This window comes from Triturus cristatus, chromosome 6 (genome assembly GCF_964204655.1).
Source record: "Triturus cristatus chromosome 6, aTriCri1.1, whole genome shotgun sequence".
NCBI lineage: Eukaryota > Metazoa > Chordata > Amphibia > Caudata > Salamandridae > Triturus > Triturus cristatus.
Window position 1 is genome coordinate 520,393,535 of NC_140589.1, and position 16,925 is coordinate 520,410,459.

At 44.4% G+C, this 16,925-nt stretch overlaps 1 protein-coding gene across 1 annotated transcript in view; it reads left to right on the forward strand.

The window, feature by feature from the left end:
* Nucleotides 1–16,925, forward strand: part of LOC146817360 (CD109 antigen-like) — a 1,044,213-nt gene that overhangs the window by 737,130 nt on the left and 290,158 nt on the right. Inside the window, exon 22 of the mRNA XM_085610952.1 lies at nucleotides 5,640–5,784. Within this exon, the coding sequence (XP_085467078.1) occupies nucleotides 5,640–5,784 (145 nt within the window). The remainder of the gene's footprint in view (nucleotides 1–5,639; nucleotides 5,785–16,925) is intronic.

Here is a 16,925-nt window from a genome sequence, read left to right on the forward strand (position 1 = left end):
CTGGGTGTTGTCGGGTAGGATACTATGCTGAGTCTGTGCTGTCTGACGATGGCGGTGAGGGGGTCATGTAGATGTTGAAGAGTGTAGGGCTGAGTAATGAGCCTCTGCAGTTGATCTCTGTGAGTGTGGAGAGAAGGGTGGAAGTCTGATTCTTTGGGTTATGCCGGTGAGGAAGGAGCAGAGCCAGTCAAGGGCGGTTCCCTGTATGCCGGCATTGTGTAGTCTGGCTGTGAGAGTGCGGTCGGAGACCGTGTCAAAGGATGCAGAGAGGTCGAGTAGGATCGGGGCTGCGGTGTGGCCTTGGTCAGGAGAGTGCGGATGTCGTCTGTAGCGGTGAGTAGAGCGGTCTTGGTGCTGTGGTTGTTGCAAAATCCAGATTGGGAGGGGTCGAGGATGGAGTTCTCTTTGATGAATTTCGTTAGTTGTACGTTGATGGTGTTCTCTGTGACTTTGGCCGCGAAAGGAAGGAGAGGGATGGGTCGGTAGTTTTTGAGGTCCGTTGGAGCATAATCTTCAAACTACCCCAAAAGAAAAAAGAAGAAAATCAAAAGTGACAATTGGACTGTGCTTGCAACATTGCAACACGGAGATAAAAAGTTAAGCATTGGAGACTATATAAATTGATAATACAGGAAATAACTTCTCTTGTGAGCTGAAAAAATGACAAAGGCACAACATTCTACATGTGCTGAAAGAAGAATGCTTGATTTGTGTAGACACAAATTATGATATAAACATGTGATGGGACATCTCTGAGAGAGGAAAATGACAGGCATTAACAAGGGCATTGGTAAATAAGACTGCATGTGATGTCAGGCTGCATTACGCGGGCCCATGGTGCATCTCCAACAGACATACTGTTGGTGGACCTTGGTGTCCCAGGATGCAGTATATGGACTGATATTGGAACCGCATAATATTATTGGATCAATACTGCTTGTTCAACATTGCAGACTTTGCAAACTGGACCCTTTGGTGGAGTATAATCCGCTAGTTGGTAGCAGACAGACGGCCCCTGAACCATGAACGCTGCCACAGCTTGTGGGATAGGACTTCAATAGAGTGCAGGGTTGACATCATTATGTATGATCTGAGGCAATTATATATTTTGCAACACACAACAGGCCAGGACAATATTGCACACCGCTCCTGGGGAGTAGAGCAGAACACCCTCCAAGTGATCCATGTATCTGAAGCACAATTTTAGAGGAAGAAAGTCCACTTGATGATTTCTTATTATTGTGTGTATCCAAGTTAATGTACTGTAGAGGGCTGACAGAATGGAATCGGTAGAAGCAGAGAAAGAACACCCATGTGGAGGGGAGAAGTCATGGTATGTGAATGTGAGCAATGATGGAGTGCTAGGCTACATGAACATTTGACTGCAAAAGCATGTGCAAGGTTGAAAATAGATAAGCAAATTTGTCTTATACTCTGTGTACACCATGTTTACATGCCTGGGGAATGCTGAGTTTTGCTATCAAACAAACACATGTCTCTGTAGTCATCGGCATACAATTGAGCTGAAATTTTGACTGATTGGCATACATATGAGTGAAGCATCCTATGGAGTTGCAGATTATTTTCATTTTGTTGAAGTGGCAGCTGTGGTGTCAATTGTGATCAAGGTGGTTTGTCTACTGGGGTGACTACAGTGAAACGTGTGCAGTAGTTACCAAAAACCACACATGCAAAATGAGTTATAGCATAAAATGTTGTGCCACTGGTTGCCTGCCAGCTGTGACTCCTCCATGTGTTTTTGAGGCATCACAGTGCCTGGTGCAGGCACCAGGACTGCTGTTCCATGAGATGCCAGCTGCAGTGACACTGGTCAACTGGAGTTACCCAGCAGCCAAGAAAAGCGGTGAAGCAATTATGTTAACATTGGCACGTTTGGTAAGTGAGTGGGCTTTAGATGAGGTTAGCACACAATTTCCTTCCTCAACCATGTCCAGGATCACATGCTTTTTCATGAGCCATTCGTTCAATGTGATAGTTTGATTGTATATTATCTCGCACAAGTTATTTATTAATGATAATCATGGGAAGTGGTACAGGTTCTATCACCAGCACAATGCAAAATGTTGTTTGGATTTTGGCTGGCTTACCTATGGCCAGCAGTAGTGTGGTTGGTCACTGGGTATATACCCTGCTGCTGTGGCTGGTGTGCCCAAGCTTTCTGCCCCAGGCCCTGTATGTCTTCCTTACCCTGGCAAGTAGAAGGGGCCCAACAGTTGCATGTTTATCTTTGTAATAGACTGTTTTTTAGCTGTTCTATCCTTGGTAGACTTTGATACTGAGTGTGGACCTTTATTTTGTTATCCTTTACATGTAATATATACTTTGACATGACTGTTTTCATGTTTGATTTCTATGGCAATATCACATGTTTTTAATGTAATGGGTTCGGGGCCGGCTTTCGGGCAGTGCGACTGGTGTGGCCACACTGGGCGCTGACCTGTGAACGGGGCGCTGACCTCAGGGGGGGGCTAAGTGTTAGCAATGACTTAAGATTGGAGAGATGAGAGGCACTTTTGCCCGGTGGTAGTGAGAGAATTCGAGGAGGCGGTCATGGTCCATGGAGGCACTAAAATTGATTGTCGCACTGGAGGATACCGGCGCTAAATCCGGCCCTAAATGGGTTATTATGTGTTTTGGTACTATTGTGCTGTATTAGGCCACTGCATGTGTGCACAACCATTTCCTGTCAGCTCACTACTGTGCTTTCTTTTAATGGCTTTAGATTATTTCTTTGTGTTACATTCACTGTATTGACCTTGGTACACTTAGGTACATCTAGTTAGGGTTTGCATCGTAGGCGTATGCATTATTACTGTCATGTGCTTATATGCCTGCATATATTCACTGTTTTAGCACTATGGTAGAACATTTTATTTACTCTGTTGGTGCTTGTAACCGCATACCTATGTTTCTGTCTCATGGTTGTTGCAGCACACGTATTTTACACTAGAGTGACGATGGTTCAATAAATGCTTATTGAAAACGTCCCCACTGTTTATTCTGTGTATCTCTCTGAGACAAAGTGAGCACGAGTGGCTGAGCGAAAGTACTGTACTGTTTCAACAATCCCTGAGGAGACAGGATTGTCATGTTCGATAGTTCCCAGAAATTATTCGCTCCTTGGTAAGGTTGTGGCGCTTATAGTTGCACTGTGAGCTTGCTGGTCTACAGATTAATATATCCTCCGGGGGTTTTTGGCATAAGACTGGACACCAATCTCTTAGTTTATGTTGTCTAAACGTGCAGATCCTATAAAGATTTGTAGGCACTACATGGCAGGGTTAAGTGTGCATCCTTTGAAATTCCAGTGAGTTTCATGGGTGTTGTGTGAGGTACTTCAAGTTTACATAGGATACACAGTTGGATTTGGAGTATTATTTGAAAAGGTGTAGGGGTTTATTTTTGTGCACGAGGTTTCCTCAAGGCTGACTTTAACTTTTCTGATTCTGGTTGCATTGATCTCCATCTGCACTCCTTGATTTTTGCCCACTGGCACTCAAGTTTTTGTCTAGATATTCCTTGTTTTTTTGTTCACTTCTTGGAAACTTTCATATTGCTCCTTGTCATTAAAATTGTGAATGTGCAATATTATACATACTTGGCATAACATTAAACACACACAAGTAGGGCTGCTATTGCGCTTCCATTTTCAAACAGGGCTTAGAGAATTTGAACATTTTACACTGGATGTACGTTGGTGTATTAGCGGATGTGTGCCAGTGGTAATATCATAGCTAAGGCTCCCTGTTTTCCGTTTTTTCTGTTTTTTACAGATGAATGCAGATAAATACAGACAGAAATCCATATATTTTCCTGTGTTCATTATTAAATGTGGACAAAAATAGGAATATTGGGTTGTTTTTTTCAATGATTTTAAATGCTGTCAGCCATGACTGCAAGGCCAATAGCTGTGTAGCTTGACAGGTAATGAGGGTAAAAAAAAAATCATTTTAGTAATGAAGCTTCAACATAAGTAGACATTCACAAGGTAATAGTAAAATGTGCCTGTTTTCATGTAAGTGTACTGATTTATCATCTGTGGGTGTTCACATCATTGAAACTTATCAGGCATTCAAATATGAGTGCACATTTATCGGTTAAGTAAATGTGGATATATTCAACTTAAGTATTTTCATACAACCCAAATAAATATCGATACATACACATAATATTAGCAAAAGATATATGTGGATAAATACAGACGGAAATGGTAAAAAAGAAAACATCAAACCGGGAGACCTAATTATAGGTTTTTGAATGATACCCCTGGTAGTCAGTCTATTGGCACACTTCTGACACTGTTTATATCTGCAGCTCCCTCCCACCTAGATATGGCACACTCCCTCACTCCTGCTCTTCAGGGAGACCCTCACTTTTATAAAAAAAACGTATTTTCCGTGTGTGAATATCTGGACAATGAATGCCAGTGGGTAATCGCCTTGTCCTAGGTGTGTCCACTCTATTAGCTCCATCCTCTGCACGCTTCCTCTTTACTACTCAATATATTGCAATGCAAAAAACGTAAGGTCCTCATTTACAAGGACCGAGCATCACCAGAACATCACTTTTAGTAATCGCCTTTTGGCATACCCTGCAGGGCCATATCTATAAAGCCAGGTAAAGCCAACCTGCATGGCTTTTAATGGCCTTGTAGATATGAACTGAGGCAATGCAAATCACTGCGTTGCCTCACCTGAGCAATAGGGATGCGTGCCATGGCATTACAGTGGGTATTTCCACGTAACACCATGGCATTCGACACATTACCAGATTTACGAGATTTTGTAAACCTGAGAATTCGTCAAAAGCCTACACCTACACAGGGGTTGCGTAGAGGAGGCGCAAGGAAAGAAATAACACTATTTCTTTCTGTTTTTCTTCTTTCTATGTGAGCTGCATTCTGCAGCACACATAGAATGAGGAAACCGCCTCCATTGATTGCTTTTGTGCAGCAAGTTGTTCCTTCCTGCACAAAAGCAATCGCCCCTTAAACGCAGACACCCTTGCACCATGGCGCGAGGGTGCCAGTGTTGGTACATGGCAGCCATTTGTGCACCAGCGTAGGGGGAAAGGACAGGAACGCGCTATATCTGATAGATATGGCACATTCCTGCACTTTACTTTGACAAAGAGCAGCGCAGGAGGAAGGTTTTGCGGTGCTTCCCAACATCAAAAGATTGTAAATGAGGCCCCCAAGTCTGAAAAATATATGTACCAAAACTTTTGAAATTAGGCTCCTGACATTACACTGAAATATCCTTTTAAAATATGTATAAGGTTTGTTCCATAACATATATACACCTGCCATAAATGCACAAAACACAATAATGCACAAAACGTGATATTGATGGCTAACAAACAAAACAAACTGTTCGATCAATGTAAACGTGAAACATTGTTTTAGTTTTTTATTAAATACACTATGTCAATGTATTTTGTACCTCTGCTTTACCTAATGCAAAAGGCATGATGAATATGAGGCAACCAAGGAGTTGATGGTGCAGGGAACAAAGTGTTGTTTCCAATTTTAGGAATAAAACTGCTTTCCCTTAAAGCCAGGAAACATCCATCAGCTTGCAACAGCGAAGGAAACTAACCTAAGTACATTTTGCTTGCAGGCAGAAGGAATACAAAAGACATTTTCGCAATCTGTACTTCTGGAGGCGACTGGATCAACACCTCAAACTGTGTCCAAAATGTTATCTTTCACATTTCCTAGTGATGTCGTTAGTGGCAGTGAACAAGCATATATCACAGTAATCGGTAAGAAGCAATCTTTATTTTTTCTGAACCGTACCTAGATGTCTAGACTTCGTTTACCAGCATTGCTGGCATACACCCCAAACATATTTATGTATATTCTTGCCCTACATGTAGACTAGAGTTACCGATGTGAGTCACTGATTCCCAAGTGTGAGCCAGGGCATGGTATCTGAACCCTACCAAGATCAGCACATTGGGTACCATCCAACTACATAACTTTAAAGCCTGTTGTTAGGTCTGGCTTGGCAGTCCAGCTATCTGCAGGACATATTGCCAACAATTATTTAAAGTATACAGGGAGTGGGCTTTGGATTGATCAAGCGTTGATTCAGCCTTTTCTGGGCCCCCTTACCTTACTGTATATCTTCCTCCCACGGATCTTTCTTATACGCCCTGAGGGGTGAGAGAGTTAGCATGTCATCAGTCAAATTAAATTAACAGTGTAACCCATTTGGCTACACTGTAAGACTCAGGAATGGGTGGTAACTATAGTTAAGGAGGTTTATTGCAAATTATTAACCAATTTCAGGTACATGACTCTTAACATCATGCTATAAAGGTAGAGAAGAACAACAGGTAAGCCCAAACTCCGAATGAAATTGAGGCAGGCCAATATTAAGCAGACAAGCAGTTCACTCACAGCAATGCAAAAGAGCAATACAATGATTTGATGCTAAGAGAAAAGTCTAAAGTTGTCTCGTATATACATTGAGTGATCTAAATCTCCTAATTCAGAGTCCAAGCTAAGGGGATGGCAGGCTCTGTACTCTAAAGAATCTCAATATCAGGGAATTTTTATAAAGGAAATTAGAACAAGGCAAGGGAAAGTACGTAGGAAGGTCTCAGCATTTCAGAAGCTCGGTCAAGATTCTTCTATGGGTCAGAGAATAAGTGTAAGCCTAAGCCACACTTAAGAAAGAATCAAAGGTAAAGATAGAGGTCTCAACCTCTCAATGCTAAACAGATATCTTTGTTAAATCCTTACAAACACAATATAATGGTTAAAAAATATATGATTTTATGATAGATAACCTTGTCCTGAAGAAGGTGGTGAAAATGTATTGTATTGTCCACCGAAACACCACGTTGACAGTTTTATAGAATTTTTTATTTTTTTTATTTTTTATATTGTATATTATGCAATGCTGACTTTCACAAATTGAATATGTATCTGAAGAGGAGGGGCGATTTCCAATTCCCCTTTTTTGCTTGTAATATTAAATGTCTGTGAATTACTGCTAGAAGTTTTTATGAAAATAAAAGAGAGTACACATATATATTTTTTGTACATTATATTGTGTTTGTAAGGACTTAACAAAGATGTATGTTTGTGACTTGTATTTTTCTATGCCAGCAGTTATCCATTTGGTTTTCAAACAAAGTGCCCAATCTTTGATTCGAGATACACAAAAGGGAATTCACTTTTTGTTTAGTTTTGAACTACCCTGTCCCTTTTGTCAGATAGGGGTGACTCTCCTTTTTTGGAGGATTAAACCTCTCAATGTCCATAGGGAATGGGAAAACAGGGGAGATGTCTGCAAGATGTCCACACCAGAGTCTGCAAGGGGTATCTGAGATAAGTCTGGAAGAGTTCTCTCAAAATTGCCTGTAAAGGTTCTGAATTCTGACAGTGTGAACACCAGATTATAACACACACAGGTCACACAGGCCCCCGCTGCCCCCATGGTGCAGGGGGGGCCCAAGCTGCAGGGGCCCCCTCAACACAGTGCTGTGGCCTGAGAGCTTCTGATTAAAACTGAAGCGGGCCACTCCCTGTACCTTGCAGGGGAGCTCCTCAAGTTTCGTTACGCAACTGTTTTGGGTAACACCCCTTTGTACGTATAATCAGGGGTCCTATGTTCTCATTCATTTCTCATGTTGCAGACTTCATGACATCAGGGAAAAATCTTACACTGGACATAGGAATGACAGTTTAGATCACAACATTGTTGAATAGGCCTTTAAGTTGGCGCTCTTGCTCCTCATGTTCTTTCGTCAAGGCATTCTTCTTAGGCCCTCACCTCTATCTCTAGAAACATAATCTATCTATTCTCAAACTAAAAATGCATGTGAATACCTGAAAGAAATGTCAGGCTAGCAGAAAGTGGGAAACAGTATTTATGCAGCATAGTGTAATACAGGTCTAGTCAGGACAAGTTGAAGCATTAACCCAATGGTGCCTATCTATTACGCATGTGCACATTTAAACACAAATGAATATAAGTTTCTAATACAATAGATTTACCTAACATGTAAAATTTGCTAATCAATAGATGTTATACAAGGTATTAAAGCACACATTATGAAAGTAGAATTTCATCTTTATAGTAAGTGTATTATCTATTTAGTAAAGATGGTTGTTAGAAATCATGTTTCTCTTCGGACAGGGTATGCACCTAAGCCTGGCAGAACCCACCACTCTAGTCAGGGCAAGTAAGTTACATATTAAAGATAACCCGTGCTCACACTCTGGTAACTTGGTACAGAGCAGTCAGGCTTATCAGCAAAGGCAATATGTAAAGTGTTTGTGCAACACACTCATGCAGAAACACAATAAATACACCACAAAAGAGACTCCACACAGAGTTATATAAAAATATATAGATTATGTTGTGAATAAAACATAGACCAATCACAACATGAATCATGAATACTGTGCAGATTATGCAAATCCTGAGATGATACTCATTATCCTGACAAGGCAAGTTAAAATGACATACCATAAATCACCAGTTGTATATAAATAACAATCAGCATATCAGTAATGGTCATTCAGTAACCAAACACATGAATCGTTAGAGAACCATAGTGCATGACGTATCTGTGCTCCTATTACGCTTTATATGGTAACTAGGCCCCAAGCATAGAGCCCAGAGACACCTGTGTGCCTACTGCCTGTGTTACGGTAATTTCCAACAATGCCGCCAGTTCCTCAGGCAATTCAGGGCCTCCGTCAAGGTTCTACCCCACAGTGCCAACCAATGCTCAAGTGCCCCCAAGTAGTGTACAAACAGCTGCATGGGGCACAGCACTGTGACACAAGGACCGACCTGGTCCGATTATTGCCAAAAAATAAATAAGCAAAGTTGTAGTCAGCTGTGAGGAGTGCACAAATTCATCAAGACCACGCAGGTCTAATTGCCCTCCAAGACAACCCCAGCCACGTAGTTGCATGGAGCGCAACACAGTGGGGTCCGTCGCTACCAGGACCGGAATACTCACAGGCTGGGCTTCGGGACAGCTGCCGGTGTTGCTGACAGGGTCCTGGACAAGAGGGCATGCTCAAGCTTCTCAGGCTGTGCTGACAGTCTTTGCAGGTTCCACCGGCGTCCTCCAGCCTGCACACTCGAGGCAAAGGGCCGCACTGATAAAATCTTGAAGAGAGGCGCTGCACCCGGGCATGACTGTTCAGCTGAAGAGGCAGCGCTGAGGGGTGTTCTCGCAGTGCGTCAGCTTTGTACAAAAAAACCCTGATGAGCAGGCTGACTGCCGCGTTCTCGCAGTGCGAGGTCAATTGAGGTTGACGAGCCAGTCAATCCTTGCAGTTCTGAGGGGAAAGGAGTCCTGAGCAGAGCTTCAGTTTTAAACCAAAGATAGGGCGCTCGTAGTTGCAGGATTTGGATGACCGGACTCACGTGTCCAGCGGCCAGTTCTGGACAGTCCACAGTCCCAGGAGAACACGTGGGGTTACAAGAGGTGCAGTAGGCAGGCAGGCGAGCACATCAGGGTCTCTTTCGCAAAGTGGCAGTCTTTTCTTGCAGTCAAGCAGGCCACAGGTCAGCACAACAAAGCAAGTAACTTTAATGGGGGTACCTCCTGGTAGCACAACAGCATCTGACAATGTGCAGCCTGTAGAACCAAGTAGTCCAGAGTGAGGGAGCAGCTGGCAGTAGGGCATCAAGCAGAAATGCAATCCAGTGAGTACTTTATTCCACCTGCAAGTAGCAGGCAGCATGGCACCAGGAGGACAGTCCAGATGAGTCCTTTGAGCAGTGCAGCAGTCTTTCTGACAGCGGTTCAGTACCTGATCCAAAAGTGCTCTAAAACCTGGGGTCAGACCCCCTGTACTTGTACTCAAAATTGTCTTTGAACTAGGGGTGACTTCAAAAGAAACCTTAGAAGTGTACAACACTCCCTTTCAACCCCAGCCCTTGTTCTAGGCATCAATAGGGGGTACATCAGCCCTTAGTGTGAGGGCAGTACAGGCCTAAACAAATGTAAAGTGTGAACGCCCCTATCTCTCCCAACCGAGGAAGACCATCAGTAGGCAGATGAATACAGATTTAGCCCTGTCACACCTAACCCTTCCTGTTTGATGGCTGTCTGGAAAGTATGCACAAAGTGTTGTTGTCACCCAGGCTCAGACGTGGATTGGAGTCAGGCTGTAAAGCATAAAGAGTCATAAGCACAGAAAAATGCCCACTTTCTGAAAGTGGCATTTCTAAAATAGTAATGTAAAATCCAACTACACCAGTAAGCAGGATTTATAACTAACATTCTAATCATCCCAAACATGGCAATGTTACTCATTTAAGATCAGGAATTAACACTTAAACATATATAATGGGATTCACAATGCTTGCCTATGAGAGGAGTAGGCATACAGCAGTGAGAAACCAAATAGGCTGTTTCTCTCTACCAGGAAATGCCACACAATAAAGGCAAATTTCCCACCTTTTATTCACATAGCACCATGCCCCTAGGGCTACCTAAGGCCTGCCTTGGGGGTGACCTATATGTAGTAAAAGTCGAGTTTAAGACTTGGCAAGTAGTTTTAAATGTCAAGTTAATGTAACAGTAAACTTTGCATATAGGCTATGCAATGGCAGGTCTCAGACAGGTTTGAAAGGCGACGTCTGTGGGCAGCAGAAGCAGTGCTGCAGGCCCACTAGTAGCATTTAATTTTTAGGCCCTGGGTATCTGGGCTACTACTTTGCAAGGGACTTACAAGTAAATTAAATATGCCAAACAGGTGTAAACCAACCATACTGTGTTCTACAGGAGAGGGCACATGCACTTTAGCACTGATTAGCAGTGGTAAAGAGCCCAGAGTCCTAAAGCCAATAAAAAGAAGGTCAGAAAAATAAAAGGAAGAAGGCAAAAGGTTTGGGGATAACCCTGCAAAAAGGGCCAGGTCCAAAAACGGTTTATTTCAAGTCTTCAATAATCTATCAATCAGCTCTGGAAAAAACACACATAAGAATATCCTCTAATTCTACAGTGAATGCACCCTTTAATAATGATGTCAAATGCAACGTACATTAATTGTTAAACCACACAAGAAACATCTGATACATGCATGCTTGTGTCATGTATCTATGGAGCATCTGGGATGTATTTGTGACGTATAAAGGGTGAGTAAACTTGCGCTGCAGTAGTTGTAGCATGCTGATTTCCATTACGTACTTCCATTATAATACAGTCATTCTGCTGTTTGACACATTCAGGTATTTCTTTCCTATTTGAATTCTCTGCAGAAAACACTATTATTTCAGCTTTTCCCCAGCACTGGCAAAGCCAGGAGGATATGATAAAGCATAACTCCTAACCTTTTGAAGTAGCTTGGAAGGTGGCACAAACAGTTTTTGCAGAATGACACAGATTGTTTTAACATTTGTATTGCCTTTCACCTGCTTATGTTTAAAGCACACTGTATAACAATGGATTCACATATGTCAGCATATTTAACTTAGTGATATTATTTATATATTTGTATATATTGGCTCTTTCCTGCTGGAACTGTGAAAGTACCAGTCAGCATGCTGCAGGGCGAATACAAGTAGTTCATCAGCTGAACAAAGTGATGACTAGCACATCACAAGTTTGAGTGCTGACAGACCAGCTAAGTGGAGTTTAATAACTTTTATGTACAGCAAATTACGTATTCATCAAAAAAACAAGTTGTTGTTATGTGCAGAGCTGCTTCTGTTCTATATCTAAGCTTTGGACCAGTGCTTAATTTGTAAAAACCATAAGTCCCAGGGCTCTCGTCAGGAGGCCACTGTAGTTTGCACCACACATTGCCCCTGCTATGTAGCCAATGGCAGCAACAACACAATTACTAACCATCACATTCTTACAAGTTTTGCAGTTCGGCCATTTCAGCCCTCCCAAAGCTATAAGAATGGTTTGGGTGGCAGATAATAGTCATTTTTAATATATATTGAAATAATAACTAACTGTGGTTGTGGTCATCTCTAAACTAACCAGACAGCGCCACCATGTGCAGACTGTCACCAGCACCAGTGATGACAATTAAGTGCCAGTACCGAACACCGGAAGCCACCGGCTCAAATTAAGCACTGCTTTGGACAGATACCACTGTTCAAGGCCGGTGAAGAAGAAGGGATGCTCACAGATGAGCATGTACGAGAACACACAAGTCGTGTCATCTGTGAAAGAAGACAGTGTTGATGGAAATGAAGGCTTTAATGTGATCAATAGCAATTGTGCATGCAGCACATGTAAACGGTATTTATGAATTCTTGTGTATGCATGTGTAGACACATTAAACTCAAGCCTATTATCATTGCCAATAGTTGCTTAATTTGGTGTCAATCAGCATCACTACTTTAGTACATCCTTTGGGAAAAATAGCTTGTCACTCATTTAAAAATAAGGGGAAAAGGATATAATGTTCAAATGATACAATTTTTAGACGGTCCTCAGACTCATGTCATAGATGTAATCCAAATCTCTAGTCCATGCAACAAGCCCACCTTAGTAGGGACAACTACACAGGTAAAAAGACTTCTTTCACCAGGGAAACTCTTTTCACTGTCTTATTAACAAGATGTTTGAAGCTGTTGTGTGTCCCCAAGGACACCCAAAGTTCCCCTAGGCCTAAGCGATCTATCGAGGCTAGCAAGTAGGTCATGGCCACTCTTTCCTTTTTTGAATGTATTTCCTTCCATAAGTGTGCGTTCAATGACCCGTCTTCAGCATTTTGATTTTATTCCATCATTTGACGAAGGCCCCTTTGCGTGCAATTTCTTGCATCTCCAGGTCGAATTTCAATTTGATTTGGGCTGATGAAGTATATTTAGGTAGCTTGAATATCATTTTATTGCTCTTGAAACTGTACTGTCCAACGTGACCGCGTCCATACTTGTCAAACACTCACTCCCATAAGTGATGGTTGGGGGTTGGGATGAGTTTTGCTTGTAGCTCCGGGAGCAGTGGCATGAGGCTCGGGCCAGCCGCTATTGAGTTTCCTCTTCTCCCAATGGCTTCTTTTTGTGCAGAGAACGTGCCTTTGTTGTGTATTATGACCACCCAGGTACTTGTTTCCTCAACTACTTCTATTACTTGGCCAGCCAAATACCAGCAGTAATTAGATGCATTCTTTTTTTGGTTTAATCGCATCACTTTAGACATGTCTAAGATGATGCTAAGGCTGGTATTAGCAGAGAAACTTTGGGTGGTGCCTAGTAGATGTTGAAGTCCAATCGGAGTTCGGCTGATCAGTGCAAGGTCGTCAGCGTAGACTAAGTTGGAAAGAGCAAGTCTACCAGTCCTTGGGCCGTGTGAGTTGCAGTTGTCCAAATCTGTAGATAAATCTGCCATAAAGCTGCCACTAAGCCAATTTAACTTTGCTTAGCGTCAATTTTGTTTGCCTCTGACTATCGCCAAAATTCATCAGCATGTAGTGACATATTTACAATACGTCGCTACATGGCGATGGTATCAGCTAGCCGCGGCATAAACTGCCGCTATCACTAGCGTCGAGACGATAAAATAATTGATGTGTGAAAAGTGACAAAAGGCCAACTAGCAGAAACAAAATCATGTTAGTCAGCCCAGCGTCACTTTTTAGCCTCTAGAGGCAAAAATAAGCCCATAAATCCACCTCTAATGAAAAAAAAAACAAAAAAACAATGAAATGCAGAATTGAGCAGCCAGGGCCAAATATCACACAGCACAACAACTTCCCCAGTTCCCCCAATAGCCAGGATAACCAGCCAGGGTCCCAAGGGAAGAGGATAAGCAGAATCAGGGCCTGTGCTGTGGAGTTGCTGTAGCCTGATAATGGAGGCCGGACGCGTTGGGCGCGGATGTATGACGTTACAACGCGTGCTGTTACAACGCATGCTGTTACAACGAAACTGTTACAACGCAAGTGGATTTACAACGCATGCCATTACAACGCAAGTCTTTACATCGACTTGCGCTAGATGGCGTGCTAACATTAGAAAAGTGTAATTTACTATTCCAACTCCAGTCCACTTAACAGTAGGGAAGGTGTTGGGATAGTAAACTACATTATTTGCAATGTTAGCACGCCATCTAGCGCAAGTCGATGAAAAGACTTGCGTTGTAATGGCATGCGTTGTAAATCCACTTGCGTTGTAACAGTTTCATTGTAATGGTAGTGCGTTGTAAAAGTTGCGTTGTAAAGGTTGTTCCCCATTGGGCGCGAGCCTGTGGGCCGTGGCAGTAGACATTGAGGCATCCGCAATCACCCTTACCTGGTGGCGTAGTCTGGCATGTAGCATGGAGACTGTTGGACTTGGCCCCTTTTCCCTGAATTTTTTCGCTTTTATGGGAAACAACCTGATATGTGAAATGCTGTGCAATGGTGTACGCACCTGTATCTCCCCCATGGTAGAGAAAGGTATAGGCCATGTGTGGTGTGAGATGCCATAAGACGTGCCGTGTAATGGCGTGCGCAGACTGACTTTCACAATTCACTTTTAAAATGGATGCCATGGCTGTGTGGTTGTGCCGCCTGACTGAGCTGGGTTACCAGTCTAGTTGTTATTTCCCAGCAACCCCTGCTTTTGGAGGGAAGCCTGCACCCAGGGTGCTCTACACCTCCCCCTGAACCAGTTAGGACCAGTTTCCCCAGACGCTTCTAGAAGCTTCTGGCACTGTCTGGTAGGCGGAGCTGGGCTGCCATGTGCTCAGTCAGAGCGTGGACCTGAGAGAGAGGGGACCTGCTGCCAGGAGGTACCGCCACCTGGGCCTGCGTGCTGGCCCCTTTGCCCATCTGTAACCCCTCTGCTGTCCACAGGGCTAGGAAGAGTCCCACTGCTGGAGTGAAGGCTGCTGTATCAGGAGGAGTGCCATGTTACAGAGGATGATGGTTCACAGGACCTACAGCCCTGATGATTGCCCACTGACTGCTGACCTTACCCAGTAGTGCCTGCTGCTCTGCTACCCAGCGCCTCATGAGCGCTGCGACTGTGCCCTTCCTACTGGTTAGCGCCTGGAGAAGAACAGCGCTTTATCTTACTGCCCAGGAGGTGAGGAGCTGACACCTGCAGCGCTGTGGGAGCGCTATATTTCCCTAGTTCAAGTGCCTGTGCTGCTCTACCTGCACTTTAGCGCCTAGTGGGACTGTTTGCGTGATTACCAGCAGAGGTGCGCTATCCGCTGTCCCTGAAGCTCCTGGTGAGACCTAAGGCCCTGGAAGCGCTACATCTAGAAGCTGCCCCGGACCTGAAGGCACTGTCTAGCGCTAAGAAGTTGGGAGCTGCCTGGAGGACTGCTTATTTAAAAAGAGCGGGTGCCCACCCCGCGGTTTTGATGCCTAATTGACACAGCGGGAGCCGGCCCCGTGTCTCTTTTGCCGGTGTGCTTGATTTTTACAGCGGGTGCCCACCCCGCGTAATGGCGGTGCTTTGCGTGCTTTTAAATTAAGCGGGTGCGGGTGCATATTGCCGCCGAGGAAAGAAAAAAGAATCACCGCCATCGGCCCAGGAGGCTCAGAAGCGCCGCGCGGGCTTCCCCGTGACGTCAGGGGACCCGCGCAGTGATTGGCGCCATCTGGAGCGCCTCAAGGGAAGTCCCGCCCCGCGAGAAAGGGAGACCGGAGCTGTCCGGAGGCTGCAGACCCACATTGGAGGACCGGGTGAAGGTTTCGCCGCAAGGAGGAACCGGAGCGGGAGCCCACCCCGCTGGTCTGTGCCCCCCGAGGACAGGGGCTGGTGCCGAGAAGAGGTGCTGCTGTTTCGGGGTCTCTCCGTGTGCGGTGGAGAGCCCCGGGTGCAGCCACAGTCGTCTGGAGCCTCGTGGAGTCCGCGCCGTTGTCCTGGGTCCCAGGAGGGGGCCCGGGTGAAGCCGGAAGAAGTGCTGCTGTGGTCGGGGCTCCCCGGAGCTGAGGAAAGCCCCGCGTGCTGCGCCTGCAGCCAGAGATGCCTGAAGCCTGCCACAGGAGCTGGTGAGTTGGGCTCAGCTTGTTGATGGTTGGGGGGGTGTAGCGGGGCACATTGTCGGTGTCCGCCCCCTGCGCCGGGGGGACTCTACAGTGGCCCGGCCTAACAGTGGGCCGCTGCAACGGCTGGGGGCATTGTGGACTACAGAGTCCCGGAGGGGGCTCCACCTACGCCCATTGATGCTAGTGTCCTGTCGATCATCACAGTTGCACCACGAGAGTGCGGGCAACTGCACCGAGGGGGCAAGTTTGTTGTTGAGTCCAGAAGAGGGACTCATACCTAGCCCATAACTTGTGGGCCTGATTCTGCACGGCTACAACGTTGGGGGACATGTATAAGGTGACTCCTGCTCATGTGGTTGTGGCCACTGCTGTTGTTGTTAAGCCCATGGGGAGGCTCTGGGGCCGATTCACAGAACTAACTTAAGACAAAATCCTAAACTTACTACTTTTGGTATTCACAGAAGTTAGGATTTTGTCTTACGTTTGTCTTAAGGCAAACTTAAGACAGACTTAAGACAGTCTTAAGACAGAATTAAGACAGTCTTAAGACAGACTTAAGACAAACTTAAGACAGACTTAAGACAGACTTAAGACAGACTTAAGCCAGACTTACGACAAACTTAAGACAAAATCCTAACTGAAGTCTGTCTTAAGTCTGTCTTAAGTCTGTCTTAAGTCTGTCTTAAGACTGTCTTAAGACTGTCTTAAGTCTGTCTTAAGACAGTCTTAAGTCTGTCTTAAGTTTGTCTTAAGACAAACTTAAGACAAAATACTAACTTCTGTGAATACAAAAGTAGTAAGTTTAGGATTTTGTCTTAAGTTAGTTCTGTGAATCGGGCCCTCTATGCCTAATGCAGGATAGGCTGTTTACGCCCTAATGTGACACATAAAGTGTTGTTTAGCTGCCCCATACTCACGCATGTATGCCCATGAGGTTCGTACCTAATGATGCCTCTATGCCCAGGTGTATTTACCTAAAGTG